The sequence below is a fragment of the Lissotriton helveticus genome, chromosome 1_1 (genome assembly GCF_964261635.1).
Source record: "Lissotriton helveticus chromosome 1_1, aLisHel1.1, whole genome shotgun sequence".
Classification (NCBI taxonomy): Eukaryota; Metazoa; Chordata; class Amphibia; order Caudata; family Salamandridae; genus Lissotriton; species Lissotriton helveticus.
This window is the reverse complement of record NC_136057.1, coordinates 1707632292-1707659357: the sequence shown is the minus strand read 5'-3', so window position 1 is coordinate 1707659357 and position 27066 is coordinate 1707632292. Positions and strand designations below refer to the sequence as shown.

At 48.4% G+C, this 27066-nt stretch overlaps 1 protein-coding gene across 10 annotated transcripts in view; it reads left to right on the top strand.

The window, feature by feature from the left end:
* STAT2 (signal transducer and activator of transcription 2) overlaps positions 1-27066 on the top strand; it is a 1031780-nt gene that overhangs the window by 251633 nt on the left and 753081 nt on the right. For all 10 annotated transcript variants that reach the window (XM_078689090.1, XM_078689088.1, XM_078689089.1 and 7 more), the window contains exons 6-7: positions 8467-8559; positions 9213-9291. In XM_078689090.1, coding sequence (XP_078545216.1) covers positions 8467-8559; positions 9213-9291 — 172 coding nt within the window. The remainder of the gene's footprint in view (positions 1-8466; positions 8560-9212; positions 9292-27066) is intronic.

Here is a 27066-nt window from a genome sequence, read left to right as displayed (position 1 = left end):
CCGACTTCAACAAAGAAGGTTATAACCGGCGCGTATTCCTTTCCAAATCGACGGTATCGTTATCGAACGCGACTTTACTCCATACCGACGCGGTTCGAAGGACGACGACTACGAGAAACTCGACGTAGTCCAGCCCGGGGTCCATGGAAAGGACTCCATTCAAAAAATGTCCAACGTGTGGTGCTAAGTTCCCACACAAGGACCTACACGAGGTGTGCAACCTCTGCTTGTCCCCTGAACACGAATCCAGGGACTGTGAGGCCTGTGCAGCGTTCTCTTCAAAGTCGACGATTAGAAACCGTCGAGCCCGAAGACACGAGGTATCGAGAATGCAGTCACAAGCAATCCCGGAGCTGTTCGAGGACCAGCACCCAGAAGAGGAGGAAGAAGAGGCCGACGAGGCGGGGTCAGGAGCGGACGAGTCCGACGTCGAGGAAATCGACGTCCAACAAACCGTGAGTGAACGACGTCCCTTTACCAAAGAACAGACCCCGCACGGTGTCGACCCCGCCCTCGAGCCCGGTCAGACAACCGAAAAAAGTTTCCAACGCCCCGCCTTCGAGCCCGGCAACGAAACAGAAACCGAAACACTCGGTCTCCCATCATAGTGGTTCCGGCTCCGATAAACGGACCACATCGACACCGAGGCACCAAGTCAAGGAAAGCTCGAAGTCGAAGCAGTCCATGTCGACACCGAAGCACGCTTCGGCGTCGAAAACACCCTCGACACCGGGGACATCTTCGATACCGAAGAAATCGGATCCGAATAAAATCTCGGCACCGAAAATACAAATGGACATTCAAAAGAAAAGACACCTTTCGGAACCGAAAACTGCGGTACCGACACAGGAACACGGGACTGATCCTAAACAAAAGACTTTGTTTATTGACCCAAAGACTGGCAAGGTAGTCACAGAACTACCTAAAAAGAGGAAGAATGAACATTCGGACGACAAGACTCATCCGAAGAAGAGAACAATGGGGACGAATACAACTCCTCCCTCTTCTCCAAAACCTCACACACCATCTTCTCCTCTTCCTCACAATAGGCCAAATATTCCTCCCACACGACCATCTACACCTACAACAGATGGAGAGAGTGACACAGGGGAGGGGGAACATCCTGGGGATGATGAGGACACAATCCCAGAGGAGGCAGACCCATGGGAAGAGTATAATGTAGGGTCAGATAATGATACCGACCCTGAATCGTATCCCTCAAAACCTTCACCTCCTGATGACAATACTGGGTTTGCACAACTCATTAATAGAGCAGCAACATATCATAAGGTAGACCTACATACAGAACCTCAAATACAGGACTTCTTATTAGAAACACTACCTACTGCACAAAGAACATCAGGAACACTACCAATGCTTAAGGGCCTTCTCAGTCATGCATCAGAGATATTCAAAGACCCAGTGAGGGCTAGGGTATTGAACCCAAGAATCGATATAAAATATAGGGCAGCTCCAAAAGACCCAATATACATTAAAGGACAAGTTCCTCTAGACTCACTAGTGGTCACAAACGCTCGTAAGAGAGCAAACTCTTTATCTACAGGAGAAGCTCCACCTCCTGACAAAGAGTCTAAACTAATAGATGCCTCTGGCAAAAGAGTAGCATCTCAAGCGGCAAACAGTTGGCGCATAGCTAATACGCAAGCACTACTTGCAAGGTATGACAGAGCGCATTATGATGAGTTAGACAAACTCATCACACATCTCCCTAAAGAACATCAAAAGAGGGCAGATCAACTCATACAAGAAGGAAAGTTAATTACTAACACTTCAATAAAGTGCGCCCTAGACGCGGCAGAAACTGCAGCAAGGTCTACAAACACAAGCATCATGTTAAGGAGACATGCATGGCTCAGAGTATCAGGGTTCAAACAAGAGGTACAAACATCGTTACTGAACCAACCTTTTGATGGGAAAACACTTTTCGGCACAGGGACAGATGAGGCCCTAGAAAAGATGAAGAAGGATACCGAAACGGCTAAATCAATGGGAGCATTGCAACAGCCGACACAAAGAGGTTCCTTTCGTAGATCCACCTATAGAGGAGGATCCAAAAATACAGGTACAAGCCAGCAACAAACCTCTTTTACACCTACATCACCCAGAGGTAATTCCAGAGGTAGTTACAGAGGTAACAACAACAAGGGTAGAGGTCGCGGAAACAACAACAACCGCAACTCTCCAACCCCAAAGCAGTGACTTCATACAGCTCCCCCCAGACCATATAACACCGGTCGGGGGACGCCTATCACAGTTCCTACCTGTCTGGGAAAACATCACATCAGACAGGTGGGTGAGACAAATTATCCAACATGGTTATTGCCTAGAACTCACAGCTACCCCACCAAACATCCCCCCCAAACAGCGTCCAATGAAACAAGATCACCTAACACTGTTAAAACAAGAAGTACTATCACTGCTAGAAAAGCATGCCATAGAGAGGGTTCCACAGCACCAACAAGGAACAGGAGTATACTCCCTATACTTCCTAATTCCCAAAAAGGACAAGTCTCTAAGGCCAATACTGGACCTAAGACCTCTCAACGCATACATAAATTCGGAACATTTCTACATGGTCACGCTCCAACAAGTACTTCCTTTACTGAAGAAAGGGGACTTTCTTTCTACACTGGATCTAAAAGACGCTTACTTTCATATCCCTATTCGCAAAGCCCACAGGGAATACCTCAGGTTTGTGGTAGAAGGACAACATTATCAGTTCAAAGTCCTTCCGTTTGGTGTCACAACGGCACCAAGGGTGTTCACAAAATGCCTGGCAGTGGTGGCAGCTCACCTAAGAAGACAACAAATACATGTCTTCCCATACTTGGACGACTGGCTGATAAAGGCCAGGTCACAAGAGAAATGTCTTCAAAACACACAAAAGACAATTCAGCTACTACACCAGCTAGGGTTCACGGTGAACTACACAAAGTCACACCTACAACCAAACAAGGTTCAGCAATATCTGGGGGCTACTATAGACACAGAAAAAGCCAAAGTATACCCCAACCCAGTCAGGATCCAAACAATGCTTACAATCATTCAAAGATTTCAGCCACGACACTCACTAACAGCAAGAGTGTTCATGCAGCTATTAGGCATGATGTCATCCTGCATACTGCTAATACCATATGCCAAACTACAAATGCGTCCGCTACAAGAATGCTTAGCGACACAGTGGAATCAGGCTCAAGGGCAGATTACAGATCTGGTGTTGGTAGACGACCGCACACACCGCTCTCTGAAGTGGTGGAACACAACAAACATTGCCAAGGGGCGGTCGTTCCTAGAACCGATTCCACAGGTGACAATAACAGCGGACGCATCGCTCACAGGATGGGGAGCACATATGGACAAATACACAGTACAAGGAAGGTGGAGTGTGCAGGAAAGAACACTGCACATCAACCATCTAGAACTACTAGCAGTGTTTCTAGCATTGAAAGCCTTCCAGATACATGTTACCAACAAAGCAGTCCTGATCAGAACAGACAACATGACAGCAATGTATTATATTCAAAAACAGGGGGGGACGCACTCTCTCCAACTATCCAGACTAGCACAGGAAATTTGGAGATGGGCCGTTCCTCAAAACATCTATCTGTTAGCCGAACACCTACCAGGAGTCCAAAACCAGATAGCAGACATCTTAAGCAGACAGTCAGAACAAATACACGAATGGGAACTGCACCACCAAATACTGCAGCCATTCTTCCAAAGATGGGGACACCCAGAGATAGACCTCTTTGCCACTCATCAGAACGCAAAATGCCAAAGCTTCGCGTCCAGGTATCCACATCACCTGTCGCAGGGCAATGCGTTATGGATAAATTGGTCCAACAAATTTGCATACGCTTTTCCCCCTCTCCCACTAATTCCATTAGTGGTCAGGAAGCTGCAACAACATTCAATGACCCTGATACTAGTGGCACCCACGTGGGCAAGACAGCCGTGGTACACCACGCTCCTGCAACTCTCACAAGTGCCACACCAAAAGTTACGAATTCTACCCATGCATCTTACACAGAACCATGGAGAAATAATGCACCCAGATCCGACTCAATTGAACTTAGCGATCTGGCTCCTGAAATCCTAGAATTTGGGTACTTAGATCTACCTCCAAATTGCATGGAGATAATCAAACAAGCGAGACGTCCAACCACCAGAGCATGTTATGCAGCTAAGTGGAAGAGGTTTGCTATACACTGTACTAATAACAATATCAACCCTCTGGACGTATCAACAAAGGAGATTATTTGCTACTTATTACACTTACAGCAATGTAATCTAGCGTACACATCTATCAGAGTACATCTAGCAGCTATAGCAGCGTACCTACAGAACAGGCAACACATATCACTGTTCAGAGTACCAGTGATAAAGGCATTCATGGAAGGCCTTAAAAGAGTCATTCCACCAAGATTACCACCTTCCCCTGTCTGGAACCTCAACGTAGTACTCACCAGACTAATGGGGCCACCCTTCGAACCTATGCATAGGTGCGAAATACAATTCCTTACATGGAAGGTGGCTTTCCTTATAGCCATTACCTCACTCAGGAGAGTAAGTGAATTACAGGCATTGACAATACAAGAACCATTCCTACAGTTACACCAGAATAAAGTGGTTCTTAGAACAAACCCAAAGTTCTTGCCTAAGGTAATTTCAGCATTCCACATCAATCAGCCAGTGGAATTACCAGTCTTCTTTCCAAAGCCACAGACGGTGGCAGAAAGGGCTCTACATACACTAGATGTCAAAAGAGCCATTTTGTACTACATAGAAAGAACACAAAACTTTAGGAAAACTAAACAACTATTTGTAGCATTTTCCCCAACACATAAGGGCAATCCTATCTCTAAAGCAGGCATCGCTAGATGGATTGTAAGATGTATACAAATATGTTACATTAAAGCAAAGAGAACATTAACTGTTCCTCCTAGAGCTCATTCTACACGAAAACTAGGAGCATCTATGGCATTCTTAGGGAACATTCCCCTAGATGACATATGTAGAGCAGCAACTTGGTCTACACCACATACATTCACAAAGCACTGCTGTGTTGATGTACAGGCTGCACAACAAGCCAGAGTGGGCCAAGCTGTATTAAAAACTCTATTTCAAACAGTTGCGACAGACACTGGTGACCACCGCTAGGGAGGTAACTGCTTTACAATCTATTCATAAATGTACCATCTGCAGCCCATATGCCTCGAACGGAATATGCTACTTACCAGTATGCATCTGTTCTTGGCATAGAGGGCTGCAGAGTGGTACATGCCCTCCCGGCCTCCCCGGAAACCTGTGTCTGTCCCAACATTGTCTTATTTAGATACACTTACATGGGCATATCTTTATGTACTATACTACACTACTCCATCTAACCCTACTATGGCAAAACAATCTAAGGATGGAGCCGATGCCCATGCGCACTAACACCGAGAGGAGGAGTCATCTATGACGACAAAGACTTCTCCAGAAGAAAAACAAAGTGCAATCATCCGAGCCCAACACCAGATGGCGATCTATTCATAAATGTACCACTCTGCAGCCCTCTATGCCAAGAACAGATGCATACTGGTAAGTAGCATATTCCCTACCGGACCCTGCGAGAAAAAAGAAAAGGGGCCATAGAACACAACAAAGGCAAAATAACAAACCCCCCCCGCACAACCCCCACCCTGCACCCCTGCAATGGCTACGGCCTACCCCACTAGCAGCGTGCCTGTCGCCCAGAGGAATACCCTAAAGAGAAAGAAAGAGAAGAAAGAAGGGGCCATAGAACAAAACAAAGGCAAAATAACAAACCCCCCACCACCCTGCACCCCTGCAATGGCTACTGCCTAACCCACTAGCAGCGTGCCTGTCGCCCGGAAACGTTCCTAAAAGAGAGAAAGAAGCGGAGGAGGAGAGACAAAAAAACACACTCCCGGACTCCCTTACCCTCCACCAGACGCGACCACCCGGAAACAAGTGCAAAATAAATGTAGCGAGATGCACAATCAATCCGGGTAAGTACGAAACATACCACCCGACTCCCGCATTTCACAGGTCACAATCCCAGCAGCAGATTAAATTATTTTCACGTATCCTAAAAAGTCCCACAAGTTAACCCTGGCCAGTACGAATGTCCACTGGAGCACTTATAACCCAGGCCACTGCAACAATGAGAGAGGAAAAGTTTTCATGAAAGTTCAAGTCAGTATGAGCAAGCCAAATAAAGGATAAAAGTTCACGATCTCCACAGAGCAAGCGAGGAAAAGCGTGGAAGGATGATAAAACTTTCCAATAGTCACAGGTGAGCTTGTTAAGGCAGTCAAGGTTGTCCATAGTGATATTCGGCGAGATAGGGTTCAAGCAAGGGACGCTGACAATGTCCACGGGCGCGCGATCTGTCTCATAGGAATCAGCAGCGCGAAAGGGATCCGGCGTCTGCACAGGGACCTCGAAGTTGGATACACGATGTTTCATTGGTGGCACCGCTGGCGGCGATGATGGCAAAAAGCCGCTGTCCGGTCTCCGGCAAAGATCCATTGTTACCGACAGTGCCCGGTAGTTGACGATGATCTGTGAGTGGAGCGCTCTAATGGCCGCCATTACGGCGCGCAGCGGTGGCGTGTCTTTCGTCCCCTCCATCTCCTCTCGTAAGCAACAGATCAGGATGCAGACCCCGGAGGCCGGGGAAGCAGCCAAATCTGGAGCGGACACCAACCACGGGCGCTCTCACCTCACAACTTTGCACCTTCGCCGCTGGTCGGGGCTCCCGTCCGCACCCCCCCCGACAAGCTTACTATGTCTCCGGGCGTCGGATACAGGGCCGCAGCAAACGATGTGTCACGTCGTGGCGTGTGCGTTGCAGGCAGGATACGAAATCGCCGTTTAAAACAGGTAGATTATGTCCCCGTTCGGGAGACCGGACAAAGCCCAAGGTTCACAGCCGATGTTGTTCAATTCCAGCCCGGATGGGTTAGAAATCGAGGCCCCGGCTTCCACTCCCAGGTAGGCCGAAAATGAAACACGGCGTATCTCCGTCATCCGGTGTGATAAAAAGTTCGGGATTGCGCCTCCAGAGTCAGTCACTCCTCATATATACGGGAGTCCGGTTGGAAAACAGGATAACTTGCAGGATATACGAGCTGCTGGCGGAGGTCGGCGGAGCCGGGAGCTTATGCGGCCATCTTGCTTGCTAGCGTAGCTCCTCCTCCAGAACAGTTTTTTAAACTTTTGTAGTTATTCACCTTTTTCCACCTCTGATGTGTTTGTTTAATGTCTTACTTTAGACCTCCCTCCCGAAAGCACAGCTCACAGAGCTCGCTCATTCACTGTCCCTATTTATAAGCTCGACATTTCCTAGGAGCCAGAAGCCCTTCCCGCTTAAGCTCCCTCCTACTTCTCCTGTCCTTAACTTGCTTAATCCAATAATGTTTCAGTTTGAAAGGCTGGGGTGATATAGAATAATGTTCTTGGTACTAAAACAGAAGGAAATCTGTGCTAATCATTGGGTATCTAGCACTGTTGTGGAAAGCTTGACATCCTGTTCACTTGTCACTGATCTGCGAGAGTTCAGACATTGAGTCTGTTGGTTGTAGGGCCATGCTTTGTGACAGTGACCTGGTTGTTTGTGACACAACTTGATCTTGGGCACTGTACTATCTTGGTGTAACTCTGCTTTGAATAGGGAGCTTAGTCTCATAACCCCTCCATTCACAATTACATTAATTCCTAGCTATTATAGCATAGCCCCCACATTCAGAAAGCTTCTTAGCACTGAGAAACAAGTCAGACAGTGAGTTATCATTTCAATAAGATGGGATGTGCCTGGCAACAGTAGTGTTCAGTACTAATGGTCCAACCTTTCAGTGCTTTCGTAAATTGAAAGTTGTAGCCTGCCTTGCAAATGGGATTTGTATGAACGCATAGGACATTACATTGCAATCTCTAGCACTTAATTTTGTTTTTTTTGTTTAGCATTGCAATGTTGAACGATTAGTGGAAAAATTTGATCAACTTGGTGTGCATGGGACAGGCTTTCATGAGAAGGGTTTAGGTCTTTGCTTGTTAAAAGCACTGCTCAGCCTACATAGTTTTGTAAATTCTTTGCACTTTTGGCCTAGAAGCCGGTGATGCGATACCAGTCAGAGTGACGTGGTTTTGCTTCTCCAAGGAAAGCAGGAGCCCTGCTACAGCATTCATGTAACTTCTTGTTTATGGATTCAGATTTATGTAACGGACTGGGCAGAATTTAATCCTGAAGAGGCTAATGCTTTCATTCTTTTTACTCTTTATGGGAATGCCTAGAGGGCGAAATGTGGAGTTAAGGGAAGATGGCATTTTCTCGTATTCTAGAGTGCCAGCTTAGGTTCCTTTGCGAGGGCCCGCTATTGCATTGGTGACCTTGGTGAACCAAAATCTCTCTCTTTAATGTGCTCCTCCTCTTCTCAGAGTCTTACAGAACACACGTCAAATATTACAATGGTGAACCAAAGACAACAAGAGCTTGACCATCGAGTGATGGAGATGAAACAGAAGGTGCAGGTAGGCTCAACAGCATGCATTATTCCTCATGCAAATTTACTGTGCACAAGTCAGTACCTGCAGCACACACTGCTATCTTTGTCAGGGACACATGTCCCACCCAACTTTTGCACCTCATTTCTGTCTTGTAGCACCAATTGTCAATCCATGACTTGGCTGACCCACAGCTCGGCCAGAGCACACCCTTTGCTTCGTGCTGTTGCTGTTCTGGAATTTGCATACCTCAGCTAGTTTACATCAGATCTGATTTACCAGAAACCATGCTCTTTGTTCTGTAACGGGACACACTCAGAGGCTCTCTCCCCCACCACACACATAGACACTCTCTAGCAAACACTCTTCCACACACTCGCACAAACACACTCACACTCTCCTACAAGCGTTCTCTCCCACACTCACACTGTCTCTTCCACAAACACATACAAACACGCAACCTTGCTTTCCCCACAGCAGCCGGTGGATTTCAGTTCTGACTAGAGCACATTTTGCTGTCCCATTGTTGGGACACACAGACAGCTCTGCTAATACACCTTATCCCTGACTGGCTGCACCCACTTTTAATTCAGCAGTGAAATCCACACCTCTGTCACTTCACCTGTGTATGGACCTCTGCTAAGACCAATCTCTTTACTTGAGCGCAATTTCTTTTTCAGGTCATTGGTCAAGAAGTGAAATCCCTGGAGGAACAGCAGGAGATGTTTGATTTCCGATTCAAAACCTTCCAAGCTCAAGGTGAGTTTGACTGAGTCAACGCCACACACCCACTAATGTAGTCTAGTCATCACCCCTCTTCTCATGAAACCAATCCACATGACTCACCCTGTCTTGGAAATTGTAAGAAATTCCTTTATTAGTTATGGAGGATGTTCACACACCCTACTTAATAAAAGCAGCCCTTGTCGGTGACTAAAGTCACTAAATGAATCTGAGTTCACCCCCTGGTAGTTATGCCAAGGACCAGAAAGGCTTAACTTGGAGGCAACGTGAAAAGTATTTTTGCAGTACCAACACAGTATTGTAGTCACAATGTAAAGGAACATAAATCCCAAACCAATTAAGAAGTATAGAGCCAATTTTAATACATTAAATGACACCAAAATGACCAATATCCAATGCTGAGAACCAGAGAAATTAGTTTTTCAAGTTTTAAATACAAATATCAACAAAAAGCGTTAAGCGCCACCCACGGTCAACTTGTCATGGTAGACTGGGATCTAGGTGTGATTTGAGGCCGACTGCGATGGAGTGTGGGTTGGATACATGAACCAAGTTCGACATGATCATAAGTTTTACCTTTGGCTTAGTCTCAAAAATGGAAGTCCACAATCCTCTGCTGTGCAAGGCAGCAGGCCATAGCCTGACACCGAGAAGGGCTCCACAAGATTGGATAACTCTTGGATTAGGTCCCAGTGAAGCCATTGGTTTTTGGCAGTAAATGAAAGCCCTAAACAGGAGGAATTCTATTTTCGTGCTTGTTAGAAATGGGATTTCTGGCTAACTGAGACTGGCGCCAAAGCAAGGCAGAAACCACCAATCTAGTCAGGATAAGGGAGTTAGACTTCTAAAATAACCCCTGCTCACCCCCTCGGTAGCTTGGCATGAGCAGCCAGGCTTAACTTAGAGGCAGTGTGTAAAGCATTTGTGTGAGAAAGTGCCATCTTTCTTGCATTGGTATGCCCCCACTTTTTGCTGAATTGCTGATGTGCTTTGACTGAGTGTGCCCTGGGCTCGTGCCAATCCGGTGCCCAGGGCCTGTGTTTCTTCCCTAAAATTGTATTGAAGCTGAAACCCAATTGGCACTTCTGGCCACATGTCAGCCCCTGGTAAATGGTACCCTAGGTACCCAGGGCATTGTGACCAGAGAAGACCCCTAAGGGCTGCAGCACTTTTTTTTGCCACCCTTAGGGGCCCTGCACCCTGACACCCACACACTGCCTTTTCAGGCTGAGTGGCCTGGTGCAGAACTAAACAAAGTCTCGACATGGCACACATCCCTGTGTGCCATGCCCACACACCCACTGCCCTGGCATATATCAGTCACCCCTCTAGCTGGATGCCCTATGCCAGTGGTGTGGGCACAGGTGCATGAGCCCTGTGCCCCTACAGTACCCAGGGCCATTCCTGGGCACTGGAAGTGCAGTGATGCCATTAACAGTATATGGTGCTGGGAGGTTGTCATTACGAACTCCACAGCACCATAATGGCTACACTGAAGACTGACAAGTTTGATATCAAACTTCTCAGCACATTAATCCCACACTGATGCCAGTGTGGGATTTAATGTAAAATGCACTACAGAGGGCATCTTAGAGATGCCCCCTGAAACCTAACCTACAATCCACGTCTGGTCTGAGAGGCTGCCCAGGCTGCCACACAGCAGAAATGTTGCTGGACCCCTAGGTGGAGAGTCGCGCTCTCCTGGGCTTGCAACAATGCACATCCTGGGCAAGGTGTTAGACCTCCTCCACCAGGATTGGCAGGGGGAAGCTTCAAAGGCATACCGCCTTTGTGAGCTTCTCCAGACCACTTGCTGTACTCAGCAACTGGCCCCACCGGTTCTGACCCCCACTCTGGCGGGAAAACCTACGCTAGGAAAGGGGGTGTGCCAGCCTGTGTCAACTTCACCCCTCAGGTGGGAGAGGTCAGGTGAAGCACAACTTCGGGCTCCGGCCATCTTGAAGATGGGGAGCCCTGCCCAATTAGAGATAGGCTCCTGCCCCCCTCCCACAGGAGAGGAGCAGGATAGGGGGTGTACCCACCCCAGGACAGGGACCCATTGGTCCATGCCCTTGCCCTACCTGTAACGCCCCTAAATGTAGTATTTCGGGGCACCCTGAACCTTCGTTCCTCAGATCCCGATTTCGAAACAAGAAATAAGACCAAGAAGAAGAAGGCTGCTAACAAGAGGACGACACCAACTGACTTGGCTCCAGCCCTACAGGCCTGTTGATCCTTGAACCTGCTCCTGCTAAAATCCCGGCGTCTCTTGCGGACAGCAACCTCGAAAACCCCCGGAGGACCTGCCTGCCTTGACCCTCTTAGAGACTGGGACTCCCAAGAGTAGTAGCTCTGCTCAAACAGCAATACCCCTAGTGCCAGCCAGGAACCGTAAATCCAGCCCACTCTGCACCCGCCGAGCCCAGCCTGTGCCCAAGTGGACAAAGAGCCTGAGGACGTCCCCCCGGCGATTCTGACCTGTAACCCAGTGCCCAAGGACCCTCCTCGACGACCCAGACGACACCTGCAGACTCAGAACCAGGGCCCCCATCTACCACGATCAGCAGAGGGTAAGATTTCCCGACGTCCAAAGACACCCCTGTACCTGGCGCCCCCCAGCCTCCTGTGCCCAACTCTGGGGTGCCTACCTACCCTCCAAGATCCCAACTTACCCCTCGAAGTGTTGGTCGCTCCAGCAGATCCACCTTCCCCGGGCCTGCAGCCTTTGATCTTCATTGAATAACATTGGTCACCCGACGGCTCAAAAGCACCCTGCACCCAGCCACCCGAGTGCCCCATGTAGTGCAACCTGTGTCCTAGCCTACTTCCCCCTTTGCCCTGAGCAAGTGACCAGGAGCCCAGCTCCCACAGCCACATGGCCTGCTAGCCAGCAGCCACCAATCGAAGGCCCCCTGCCTCTCATTGGATAACATTGGGCCTAACTATCTCTGCACCCGGCTGCCCCTGTGCCGCTGAGGGTGTACCAACTGTACCTACCTGACCCTGGGAGACCCCTGAGTCTATGCCCAGGACCTTAACTCTGCCAGTCGAGTACTTGCCTAAAAGCCGATAACTCACTTTTCTTCCATAGGCTAACATTGACTGGTTTCACTTGGAAATTCTTCTAAGTGTGGAGTTTTGAAACTTTAAAATATTCACCTAAAATCAGCCGAACAAGGAATTCCGATTTACTCACCTGTTATCAAGAGAGACCTCAGTGCTGCACCTTTTAGCCCCGCACAAACTCTGAAAGTAATTTTAACCGTACTTACCAGTAACCTGAATTTTCTTCCATAGGAAATCATTTACTGTTTTTCTGTGAAATTTCTTCTAAGTGTCGATTTTTGCAAACTACAAATATTCCTTAAAAATCGTACCAACAACCAAAACGTAATTACTTACCTGTTTTAGATAGAGGTCCCAGTGCTAAACCTAGGAGTCCAGTACTGGATTACAAAAGTAATGAGAACCTACTTTGCCTGCAAATTCAATTTCCTTCCATAGGATAACGTTGGTAATTTGAACTGAAAATGTTTCAAAGTGTCAACTTTTAAAATACCATAATATTCCTTAAATATCACTACTGTAACCAAAACGCTTTTACTTAACTGTTTACAGCTCATGTACCGGGACTGAACCTAGGATCTAGTCCTGTGGTTAGAAAAGTAATCTACAAAGTAACTAATTGCATTTAACCAGAAATTCCCATTGAGCTCAATGTTGCATTGTGTTTGAAATTGTGTTGCCTATTGCAACAAGCTGTAACTATTGCATTCAAAAAGTCTATTGCCTATTTGAATAGTATTTAACTAAAGCAACTCATCCTGAGAAAATATATTTTGATACCTTGTTGGTTCTAAAATAAAACTATATCTTTTGATACAAAACCATTGGCCTAGAGGTCAGTTCTTGAGTGTGTGAGACCATTTGCTGACTGAGTGTGTACAACAAATGTTTTACACTGTCCTCTGATACTGCCTTACTGCTCGACCAAGCTACCACTTTAGAGAATAAGGTTATATCTAATTTTAGCCTCTGCCAAACCTCTCGGGACTGGGTACTCTATACAGACTGTACCTTACTTTAGTCCAGTATATATAGAGCCATTTTCCTACAATTTGCACATAACCAACAGTAAAACAGTGTACGCAGTACAGAAGGACACCACACCAGTTTAGAAAAATATCAAATTTTTGGATACTTAAAACAAGACCAAATACGATAAAAATCCACAATACTATACTTCAAAATCTTCACTGATCAAAATATGCTTTAAAAATAGTTCCTTGATGTCGATAGCTCTGTCCGGGGCTATCACGGCATCGTGAACAACAAATCCCAAAACAGTTCTGGTTGACCACGGAGTCGCAGGCCAGCTACAGTGTCGGGAAGACCCGCAAACAGTACCTTTCAGAGATGCAACGCGATGGGGCCCTTGGAGTCACCCGCGTTGCAGGTCGAGCTCTTTTCTGATGGGACCTGGAGCGCCTGCGCCAACAGGCGTCGGGTGCTGTGGTGTGAAGCACAGCGGTGCAGCGTGCGGTGCCCCCAGGTTGCGGTGCGAGCAGCAGCTCGGTGTGGCGTCAGATGGCGTCGTCGGTGAGACCAGGGTCGCCATGCGAAATGGAAGCGGTGCTCAGTGCAAGCAGCGGCGTTGTCGTTGCTGAAGCGCTGTCGTCGGCTAATGAACTAGAGTCGATGACACCGGTGTAGTTGGGCCAAGGCTGCGGTGTGGAGTGAGGGCGGTGCGTCGTGTAACTTACGAGCAGTGCCCCCGAACCACGGTGCAGGTAGCGGCGTCGATTTAGGCGGGAATTAGCGGCGTCAGGAAGGCCACGTCGTCGTCGTGTAGCGAGGCGGTGCAGAGTGTGGGCCCACAGGTCGGTGATGGTTTCAGCAGGCGTCGTCGGTGAGACCAGGGTCGCGGTGCGGCATGGCGGCGGTGCCCTCTGCGGTGCCAAAGCTTCGGCGTGAAGCAAGGCGGTGCGGAGTGTGGTGCCCACAGGTCGTGGTGCGAGCAGCGGCTCGGTGATGGCGTCAGCAGGTGTCTTCGGTGAGGCCAGGGTCGCGGTGCAGCGGTGCCCACCGAAACGCGCGTCGACCGATCATGTGCGGGGGCCTCAAGTTCTTCTGAGACCCTAGAATTTGACAACTTGTGAACTTGTCAATTAATACTTAGTTTCTCCCTTTTTTTCCCCTTTTGGTAGTGTGGTTGTGGTATGCATGTGTGTATGTTTGTGAATTGAGTTGAATATGTAAATATCAGGTGGCCTTCTTAAAAATTAATTGTTTATTATAATCGTGTATAAGAAAGTCTCTTTCTATTATTGATGTGTTACTAATAATGTGTGCTCTAAAAGGCAAAAAAAAAATTTTGAGTTTGAAAAATGTATTTATGATGAATTATGTATTTTGTATATGAAAAACTGAAATGAAAAAAACTTAATTAAAAATGAAAATAAAAACTATGATAAAGTAAACACTTTCATATAATCCTGTCACCTTCCTTAATTATTTGAAGCATATTGTCTATAGATACATATGACCACTGAAGGAACAACTTTCTAGAACAAATTTCTTTTTTCCCCTCTGTTCCTTGGTCGTAAATTATTTTTTTGAGGGGGTCCCAATTTTCATGCTGTAGCCCTCTGCAGTGCCTTCAGAACACGGGGTCGAGTGGCGTTCCTCGGGTTCCAGCACAAAACACACAGTCCCCGGTGCTGCGGGTCGAAGAACCTAAAGTATTTGCTGTTACTATGACTTCGTGAACAGGGGGCAAGCTCTACCTCAAGCCCTTGGAGACTCTCACCAATTCGGTTGCAGGAAGTTCAGTCCAGGCCTTTCACTGCCCAAGACAGAAGCAGCCACTGCAGGTCAGCCCAGCAAAGCATGCAGCAAAGCGGTCGTTCCTTTCAGCAGTTTCCCCGGCTCTTCTTCTTTGCAGTCTTCTTGATCCAGGTGAGTTCTAAAGTTCAGGGGTCTGGGACCCAGTATTTGTACACAAAAATCCTTTGCCTGCTTCAGGCGAGGTCGCCCCCACACACCGCTGCTCCTGCCTGCTGACTGCCGGTGCGCTGCTCTGCTGCCTCGTTTGCCTCCTGTGCTAATCCCTCCTCCCCCTCCTGCTGCCTTCGTCTTTTCCCCCTGTGTATCCCTTGCCCCCACCTGCTGCCTTTGTTTTTCTCCTTCTAGGTATTCTTTTCCCCCCATCTGCTGCCTCGCTTTTCCCTCTGGGTTTTCCTTTCCTCCTCCTGCTGCCCTCCTCCTACCTGTGTGCAGTTCTTCAGCCGGGCGACCCAGACGCCGCTGAGCCGCCCGCGGACCTCCTTCCCGCCACAGACCCCCGGCGACTCCGCCCCCCCTACTGCCCATTTGCCGCCCCGCTCCCGCCACCCAGCTGACCCGCCCTCCCGGCTCCTTACTTAAGGGGACCGCGTGTAGGGGTAGGGAGCGACCGCCGAGCCTGCTTCAGGCGAGATCGCCCCCACACACCGCTCGTCCTGCCTGCTGACTGCCGGTGCGCTGCTCTGCTGCCTCGTTTGCCTCCTGTGCTCCTGTGCTAATCCCTCCTCCCCCTCCTGCTGCCTTCGTCTTTTCCCCCTGTGTATCCCTTGCCCCCACCTGCTGCCTTCGTTTTTCTCCTTCTAGGTATTTTTTTCCCCCCATCTGCTGCCTCGCTTTTCCCTCTGGGTTTTCCTTTCCCCCTCCTGCTGCCCTCCTCCTACCTGTGTGCAGTTCTTCAGCCGGGCGACCCAGACGCCGCTGAGCCGCCCGCGGACCTCCTTCCCGCCAAAGACCCCCGGCGACTCCGCCCCCCCCCTACTGCCCATTGGCCGCCCCGCTCCCGCCACCCAGCTGACCCGCCCTCCCGGCTCCTTACTTATGACGCCCCCTGAGCGACCGCGCGCAGCGGGAGCACCGAATGAGCGCCGAAGGTGCGCCAAAGGTAAGCCCGTCTGCGCCTGTCCGCGCCTGGACCGCGCCCAGTGCCATGACCCCTGGCCCCCGAAGACACCAGCCCACCTGCCGGACCTACGACGCCACCGAACTCAACGCACTCAACACCGGCCGATCCCCAGGATGCTACCGAGCCACCCCAAGACGCACCCACGGACCCTTCTGCTGCCACTCGTGCAAGTTCACATGCAACCGGACCTGCACCACACCAGCACCCAACAAGCCGAACACCAGCAGCCACCACCTGAAGTGCATCCTACTCAACACCCGCTCTGTCCACAGACACACCATCGAACTCTGGAACATCCTCGACACCACTTCTCCAGACGTTGCCTTCCTCACGGAAAGCTGGATGAACGCCTCCTCAGCACCCGACATCACCATCGCCATCCCGGACGGATACAAGATCACCCCGAGGGACCGCACCAACCAGACGGGAGGAGGCATCGCCATCATCCACAGGAACACCATCCGCATCACGACCAACACCGACGACACCCTCACATCCGCTGAACACCTGCACTTCCAGATCCACACCGACCCCAAGACCACCCTCAGAGGCACCCTCATCTACACACCCCTGGGACCTCGCACACAATTCAGCGAAGACATCGCCGACTTCATCAGCCCGCACGCCCTCCCCTCCGCTGACTACATCCTCCTCGGGGACCTCAACTTCCACATGGAGAACAACAACGACCGCAACACCGCCACCCTGCTGGACAACCTCGCCAACCTCGGTCTCAAGCAGCTGGTGACCTCCCCCACCCACTACGCCGGACACACACTTGACGCCGTCTTCTCATCCAGCAAGGACATCGTCTTCAGCCACGCCACCGGACTCCACTGGACGGACCACAGCTGCGTCCACTTCAGCTTCAGAAGAACCACGATCCACCACCACCAGCATCAGGTTGCACGCAGAAGCTGGAATAAGATCACAGCCGACCAGCTCACCGCATCCCTGAACCAGCACCCCCCCACCAGCTCAGCGAACCCCAGCCAGGCCGCCAACAACCTCACGAAGTGGATCAGCAACTGCGCAGACGACCTCGCCCCACTGAGGACCCCTCCCAGCAGACGCGGCAGCAAGAAAGCATCCTGGTTCACCGACGAACTAAAGACCTCCAAGAAGAATTGCCGAGCCCTCGAGAAAGCATGACGCAAAGACCCGACTCCAGACAACATGACCACCCTCAAGCTCGCCACCCGAAAACACAACCAACTGATCCACGCCACCAAGAAAACTGCATTCAAGGCACGACTGGACAACAACGCACACAACAGCAAGGAACTCTTCAACATCGTCAAAGAGCTCTCCAACCCCAACGCCGGAAACAACGACATCACCCCATCTCAAGACCTCTGCAACTCCCTCGCCTCCTACTTCCACAACAAGATCGCAGACATACACAACAGCTTCAGCACACAACCGACGCTCCCCACGACCGCACCAACGCCCCCCACCACCTTCGTCTGCGCCTGGACCCCGATCAGCACCGAAGACACCATCCATATGATGAACTCCATCCACTCCGGATCTCCAACCGACCCCTGCCCTCACCACGTCTTCAACAAAGCTGACGCTGTCATCGCACCCCATCTGCGGGACATCATCAACACCTCCTTTGACACCGTCATCTTCCCAGAGAGCTGGAAGCACGCCGAACTCAGCGCTCTACTGAAGAAACCATCAGCGGACCCCACCGATCTCAAAAACTACCGCCCCATCTCGCTCCTCCCGTTTCCGGCCAAAGTCATCGAGAAGACTGTCAACAAGCAGCTGGCCGCCTTTCTCGAGACGAACGGATCCCTCGACCTCTCGCAGTCTGGCTTCCGGGCCAACCACAGCACCGAGACCGCCCTCATCGCAGCCACGGACGACATCCGAGCCCTACTGGACAACGGGGAAACAGCGGCCCTCATCCTCCTGGACCTCTCCGCGGCGTTCGACACCGTCTGCCACCGCACCCTAGTGCAGCGCCTCAGCAACGCCGGAATCCAGGAGAAGGCACTAGAATGGATCATCTCCTTCCTCGCCGGAAGGACTCAGAGAGTCCGCCTGCCCCCGTTCAGATCAGAAGCCACCGAAGTCATCTGCGGCGTCCCTCAAGGCTCATCGCTCAGCCCCACCCTCTTCAACGTCTACATGAGCCCCCTGGCGGCCATCGCACGACAACGCAACCTCAACATCATCTCCTACGCTGACGACACCCAGCTGATCCTCTCCCTCACCAACGACCCCGCCACCGCCAGAACCAACCTACACGAAGGGATGAAAGACGTAGCCGAGTGGATGATGAACAGCCGCCTGAAACTGAACTCAGACAAGACGGAAGTTCTCATCCTGGGCTCCTCGCCCTCCGCCTGGGACGACTCCTGGTGGCCCCCCGCCCTGGGCTGCGCACCCAAACCAACAGACCACGCACGCAACCTGGGATTCATCCTGGACTCCTCCCTCTCCATGACCAGACAAGTCAACGCCGTCTCCTCGTCTTGCTTCAACATCCTACGCATGCTACGTAAGATCTTCCGGTGGATCCCCACCGAGACCAGGAAGACGGTCACCCAAGCCCTCATCACCAGCCGACTGGACTACGGCAACGCCCTCTACGCCGGAACCACCGCCAAGCTCCAGAAGAGACTCCAGCGGATCCAGAACGCCTCAGCAAGACTCATCCTCGACATCCCCCCGACACAGCCACATCTCCGGACACCTGAGAGACCTGCACTGGCTCCCGGTCAACAAGAGAATCACCTTCCGTCTCCTCGCCCACGCACACAAAGCCCTGCACAACCAAGGCCCAAGATACCTCAACAGCCGCCTCAACTTCTACACCCCCACTCGCCAACTTCGATCGACCAGCCTCGCCCTCGCCGCCGTCCCCCGCATCCGAAGAACCACCACAGGAGGAAGGTCCTTCTCCTTCCTGGCCGCCAAGACCTGGAACTCCCTCCCGACCCACCTCCGACTTACCCAAGACCACCTCGCCTTCAGGAAGCAGCTCAAGACCTGGCTGTTCGAGCAGTAGCAGACCCCCCTCCCCCAAGCGCCTTGAGACCCTCCGGGTGAGTAGTGCGCTATATAAATGTTGTTGATTGATTGCTCTACCCGGCAGAGGGTGTCTGTGTTTGGCCAGAACCAGTTGGGCCTTCTCTGGCGTGAATTCCTGGCAGGAGGTGGAGACGGCTTTGTCAGAGGCAGACCAGTTCCTTTGAGGTGCAAAGAATTCCCCCTCATTCTTCCAACATTGCAACCCAGGTCTATTTAGCCCTTTCCTGACCTACCTAGATTATCGGGAGCCACCCTGCTCCCTAGCCATCTGTCGTCAAAAAAGACAGACAGGCAATCCAAATTCCAGCTGAGGCACACAGGATGACCGAGCAAAATAATACCCACTTTTTAAAAGTGGCTTTTATGAACTCAGAATGAAAAGGGCACTCTCGCTAAAGGCTGCATCTTTAGATGCTGAGTTCAGGCATACCAAACTTCATCCACTTATACCTTTTTCGGGCTACGTACGTGGGTGGCACAATCCGTGCTGCAGGCCCACAAGTAGCAGTTGACTCACAAGCCCCGGCACCTGCAGTGCCCTTTACTGAGCACTGACAAGTAAGTCACACATCCAATCATAACACAATTTACCACAGGAGCACCAGCGCTTTACCACTGATCAGCAGTACGAAAAGCACCCAGAAACGTTATACCAGCAAAAGCAGTCAAAACCGGGAGGACAGAAAGCAAAAACTCGGGGTAAACATGCCAAAAGATGCCAAGTCTAACAGTGCTCAAGGAAGGTCGCTTGCTGGCTCGATATAGTTGATGCCTTCGCCCAGTTAAGATTCCTCTGTTCGTTCTTTTTTTTTTTTATTGTAATTTATGTCAGCAGACAGATACATGATAGTTCAATCGTAAAAACAAAAAAGAAGATCTTCAGGGTGTAGTTAGATTACAAAACAGTTGTACAGAATAAATGCAGCTTACCTATCCACATTGCGATAGGATGCCACAGTTTACTCCCCTGTTCTTTCCTTCTGATACCCTTAGTTCTGTATAATGCCATCTCAAGATGATATGTGGAAAGCAGTCTAGTTTGCCAATTAATAAAAGTTGGTAATGCCTCGTCCAGCCATTGAGAAGTGATACATAAACGGAAGATGGCCATACAGATAAATACAAGTCCCTGCTCTGCGGGCGACCAATCATTCAGCACATTTTCTTGACACCCAAATATCACCAACGTTGGTGATATTTGTATTGATATGCCCAAATTAACCGTAATAAAAACCTCTACATCTTTAATAAATTTAAAGAGCTTAAGACAGGAAAAAAACATGTGGGGGGGCATCAGCCGCATACAGACCACACCGATTACAGCTAGTCCCCCTACCCGAGTTCCATTTGGCCAATTTCCCAGGTGTGTAATATAATCCAAAAATTCACATAAAATGCTGAGACTTTAAGGGTCCATTAAAAAGAACATTAGTTGCAAGCTCGATGCTTCTTGTGAAGTTAACCCCCTCCATCCCTTTATTAATCCATTTACTCTCACATGCTTCTAAATCATCCTCCATTTTAGCCATGAATAATTGGTAAAGGAAACCCATTTTATCCCTTATTCTAAGTGCTTCGAGAATCTCAATTTTATTTAATATAATCGCATTCTTATTTAATTTCTGTTCGCAAAAGCTACGAACCTGAAGATATTAAAAAAATTCCCTTCGATCTAATTTATAATTCTTCTGTAAGAATTCAAATGAAACAAAATGAGTCCCCTGAAATAAATCCCTAAGGTGACAAATACCCAAATTATACCATCTTACCATTACATGATCACGAAAAATCTCAGGTAACAAAGAGGAGTTTTGAAGAGGGGTATAGATACTCAAATTCGGGCCTATCTCTAGTTTCTTTTTTGTTTTCCTCCATATTGCATACGCTGCAATAACAGCCTTAAATTTAGGTTTTTTTAAAATAACTTGGCTCAATTATACGATTTAAGCACTGCTTTGCTTCTGATCCCAAAAGCATCTCGTAAATTGAGGGGGCAGCGAAATCTGGTGTTGGATCTGCCGGCAAGATTAATACCCCCATATGTTGCAATATAGCAATCCAATGATAGAGTTGAAAATCAGGGACCGCCCAGCCTCCTCTCTCTCTAGGTAAAATACACCTTTTCAAAGCTCGCCTGGCACGGTGATAGCCTCAAAGAAACCTTGAACACATTCTCTCAATTTGAGCAAAAAAACCGGCAGGGATTAAAAATGGGATAGCACGGAATACATACAGAAATGTAGGGAAAATAAGCATTTTTAGGACGTTGCTGCAACCAAACAGTGAGAGATGTAGGTTATTAATCCTTTCGAATGTTTTATTAGATGAGGCAATAATGGGATCAAGATTTATAGAAATAATATCCTCTACCTTCGATGTAATCTTAAAACCGAGATAAGTTGCCTCAGTCTCGAAGGTCATATTTTAGTTTGTGAGTGGATCATTTGAGTTTTAGTAACATTTAATTTGTAACCCGAAAGCTTCCTTAAGATTCCCGCATCCTCAATTATACGGGGTAAAGCCTCTGCAATATTTGATGTTATCACAGCGATATCATCCGCATACGCAAATACTTTGAAAGATCCAGTATTTATCTGCACGGGTTTTATTATTCTATCTCTCTCTAAAGTAGCTATGAAGGGATCAATATATAAGGCGAATAGCAAGGGGGTGCAGGTACAGCCTTGTCTCGTACCCCTTGCAATTGCAACTTCACCAGAAACCTCCCCACTTACGCGGATTACAGCTGATGGATGAGAATACAGAGTTTGTATGGCTGTAATGAACTCTATCGGAAATCCCTTCCAGACCAAGACTGCCCACAGGAACCGCCACGAGACTCAGTTGAATGCCTTTTCGGCATCCAACAGGGCCACGCAGACGGGAGATTTTATACTCTTTGACCAGTCCAGTATAGAGACAATCCTTTTAATATGGTCAGTGGTGTCTCTGTGTTGGATAAACCCATGCTGCCTTACTGAGACTAGCCCAGGAATCAAATCACACATCCTATTTGCCAACATTTTAGAATAAATCTTACTGTCTGTATTCAGTAACGAAATTGGCCTGTATGAGCCCAATTCTATTTCTTTTTTCCCTTTCTTTTTAAAAACTACAATCAATGCTTTAGACCATGAATCTGGTGCCTTGCCTAGAATACCTGTTGAGAGACTTCCACCAATTCAATCTTTAATATGTTCCAAAACGTACAATACAATTCTAAAGGGATGCTATCAGGGCCCATAGCCTTACCCTGTGCCAGGCCAAAAAGTGCTAATTCCACCTCAGTGGGATCCAGAGGGATAGATAATGTTGTTTTGCAGTGATCTGGCAGTGTCTCAGAAGTCAACTCACAGAAATACTCCTTTTCTTCCCCAATGCCCGTTCCAAGCCCCGTATCCGCCCCGGATTACTATATAATGTTTGGTAAAATCCTTGAAACGCCTCGAGAACACCCGCCTTAGTTTCCTGTAAAGTCCCTTGTAGATCCATGATTTTTGAGATGTCATTATAAACTGCCCTCTCCCTTAGCCTCTTTGCCAATAATCTGCCGGTATTTTCACAAAATTCGTACGCCTCTTCTTTGTGCTTTGTAAATTTTTTAGCAATCTGATCAGCAATGTTAGAATATGCAAACGATCTAGCAATAGTAAGATCCTGTTGGGCCTTTTGGACTAGGGCTGACTCCAAACCAAGGCGTATTGAGTCAGCTAAATTACATTCAGCAATGGTAACCCGTACAAAATCTTGTTGATGCTTCCTGAGGGCCTTCCTACGTTTAAATTTAGAGAAACTGAGGGTTTCTCCTCTAACAATTGATTTAGACGTGTCCCATACAATCTCCTGTGAGGCCGTACCTTTATTTATAACAAAGAATTCCTTAATAGTCTTACACATAAATTGATAATACTCCTTATCAACTAATAATTGCCTATCAAAAGTCCAGGGTTGTGGGCCTAGTTGGGACCCTGAGTCCAAAGCCAGTTCGAAAACCACCGGATTATGGTCAGAGACCAATTTGGGCTGAATCGAGATATTAACTTTGGATAATAGGGCTGGGGCAATAAAAAAATAATCTAAGCGTACACATTTGGAATGTGGGGCAGAAAAAAAGGTAAAACCAGGGTTCTCAGGAAATAATACATTCCAGACATCATACAAACCATGTTCTATCATTAAACCCCGTAATGCAGAATACATTAACTTCTTTCTCCCATATAGACATGGGTTGAGCGGACATTGAAATCAGCAGCAATATTTATATTGAAGTCACCACACATTACCACAGGTTGTGGCCATTGAGCTATTTCAACATTAATAAAATCCAATAATTCGGCATCATCCAAATTAGGACCATATATATTACATAAAGTAAATACCTGTTGCCCAATCTTAAACTCTCCAATAGCCCAGCGACCCCATCTGTCTGCTGCTGCCTTGAAAAGCTGCCTACTCCTCGCTTTATCAATATAGCTACCCCTCTTTTCACCCCTGTTTGTTTAGAGCATACTGCCAGATCCATTCCCAAATTCTTCAAATATCCCCTACTAGCCCAAGCAATATGGGTCTCTTGTAAGCATAATATGTCTATATGTAATATTTGCACAATTTTCGCCAATACCTGCCATTTTTTAAAATCATTGAGGCCACATATATTCAATGTACAGATTTTAATTTTCCTAACCATTATCATCAAAGATTAACTTTACCAACACACATACGGATACTTCCGCCGAAAGAATTGCAACACTCTCAGGACATACATTATTCCTCCGTGCATTATTTTGAACTACATATTTTTGTTCTGCTGCTGACTTTTCACCCACCCACCACCTACCCACCAAACCCAACCCCTCCCCCCCCACTCCCACCCTTCGCAACCACCCTCCCCTCCCTAGCTCCCTACCTAACACATGAGGCTCAGGGACCGTCAGTCCCTGTAGAATATGGAATGCCGTGTCCCCCCCCCCTCCGGGTCTCCAAAAAGAGAAATATGAAAATAAGTTTAGACACCATAAAGGGCGGAAAAAGGACCAACAAAAAGAAACTTACAGACCGAGCGATAGTCTATTACAATACTTTTCCCATCCCTTACTCTATTTTATACCCTCAAGATATTCTTTGGCCTTAACTTCAGACAGAAAGAATTTTGTTTGCCCCTTAAACATGATTTTAAGTTTAGCCGGGTTCTGCAAATTCACCACTGCCCCTTTTTGTTGGAATTCGGGTATCAATTGACGCAGATGCCATCGTTTGGAAACAGTGGCCTGACAAAAATCTGGTCTGACAAAAAAACTACAGTTCTTAGCAAGTGCTTTCTTATCGGGTCGTGCTCGCAAAAAAATTTGTTCCCGAGCTAGAAAATTGTTAAAGCACACTAGAATTGCCCTTGGAAGGTCCTCTCCTCCTACACATGACTGTTTCTTTTTAAAAGGGAAACGATGCGCCCTTTGTATTTCCCTTGACCAATCCCATTTTGTCAGCTCAGGAAAAGCCTCTTGCAATAGTTCAGCTACAAACTTCCGTATATCAGAACCCTCCTTATGTTCAGGCACCCCTAGAAAGCGTAGATTATTTCTTCGGGTATGATTTTCCAACTCCGATAATTTATTACTGAGATCATCCCGATGGGCTTTAACTAACTCTAACTCCATCTTCTGAGCAACAGCCTCGTCCTCCAGTACTGAAATTCGGCCTCAGTTTCCGTAACTCTGTCAGCTGTCTCTGCACATGTTTTCATTGCCCGTCGGAGAGCATTCTTGACTTTACAGCAAGTAGCTTGAGTACGTAAGTTCTCTGCTTTGCTCTCTGCTCTATGACTCATCATTGTGTCGTAAATAGTGGCCAAAGTGATCTCCTGGGGGAAGATTTTCCCTTGTCCAAAATCTCTATGTCCGTACCAGGTATTCTCCCATCCTTCTCCAATTCTGTTGCTCCATCTGATCTGTTACCCTGTAGGTGTAGCGCTCTCTTCTTACATTTCTTGACCGTTGCAATACTAGGACTTGGTGAAGCTACACTTAATCTTAAATTCTCAGTTGAAGTACTATCATCACTATCCTCCACCCAATCTCGGCTAACATTTGCGCTCTCATCAGAGGCTGGGTCCAACATAGAGTAACATTTTTCCCCAGTCTCGTATGTCAACTTTATGCCCTGTGTACCTTCGGAGAAGACGGCCAGATCGGACTCTGTATCATTTGTCAGGTCATTTATCACGTCTTTCTTGCTGCCAATCAAGGTTTGTTTGGTTGTGCCTGCAGCTCCATGACAGACACCATCCCCCATATTGCAGTTCTCATCATGCCTCGAGGTTGAATTCAGGCTAGACTGAGTTTCCACTGCTTCTAATGACATACCATTATCTTGGTCAGACCCAGCCAGAGGGTCTATAATTGTGGGGGAACCTAATAAACTAGACACAATAAGTTCACAAGGTACAGCCACCGAAGCACCACTACTATCAGGCACGATATTGTCTGAGGCTACTATATCTGATGTAGTTAATGTATTCGATGTTACAACTTGGGCTCCCATATTCCTCGCATTCTGGCGCTCAAACATTTCCAACAAATTTTGTGTGCCTTGCTGTGGCAAACACGAGGCTGCAGCACTTTTAGCTGACGAAACAGCGCCTTTCTGAACATTGCTAAGGCAAGTGGTATGAATACTCTCACCTCCGCTGACTGCATTACTTTCTCCCCCTCCGGCGTTCTCCAGCACCTCCGCCACGGCAGGTTGATTCCCGGCTTTGCCGCTACGTGTGAAAATCTTCGTTTGTGTGTTAGGTGGCATTTTTTTTACGAGCCACAGTGCCTCCTCGGCCGGGAACAACACGGAATTGGAGACCCAGCAACAGCGCTGGGAAACGCCAAAGAAAAGCACGACGATGACTACGAAACAAGCCGCCCAGCATCTGCCCGTCTCGCACTCGAGAAAAGCCTCGCTCTTCCAGCTACCACCTCCTGTCAGCAGTCCGTGTTCTCCGAGTCACAAACTGCAGAACTTGCCCAGGTGTGTTCAATCGACACGAAGCCGTGCTCCAGTGCTCCGTCGCGGCTCAATTCAACTCCGCTCAGCTTCTCGACGTTTGGACAGGAGTTATTCCAACTCGATACTTTGTTGCCACGGTGTCTGCTTGATGAATGCCGCGGATATCACAAAACACGTTTTCTTTTAAGGCAAACTTCTCCGCCAGCCGAAAAACCAGGTGAGGGCATAGTAACCATTCCCTTCTCGGAGAGTCAGGAGAGAGAGTTAGGGCTGCCTACACAGCCCACGCCATGGCCGCCATCTTGCCTGTTCGTTCTTTGTCACTTTTTCAGAGCCGACTTCTTCCAGTGGGGCAAGGCTGCAGGAAATGAGGGCTACAGGATGCCGGATATCTTCTCCGTTAGGTGCCGCAGAATCAGATTTGCTGCTGATCGGAGTGGTAGAAACCTGAATCTTCAGCCCAGCTGCAACGCATCTAGGTTGGAACGGTTTGTCTGGTTTGTCCCAGGCTTCTGGAGGTCTTTGAAGCCAAATAGTTTCTAAGCTCCAGGTTTTGCAGGATGAGAGGAGGAGTGCACTTTGACACAGCCCGTGGTCCCAGGGCCTCAGGAGTGACTTCTGGGGGGCCAAGACTCACTCCAGCAGAACACACCAGCAGGTCCACTTGGAACAGGTTAGCTGGGCAGTTTCAGGAAAACCTCAGGTAGCTTTTTGTGTCCCTGTAGCTTGAATAGGAGGTCTGCCTTATGACCTTTGGAGTCCATGTCTTTGTCCTGGGTACAAAA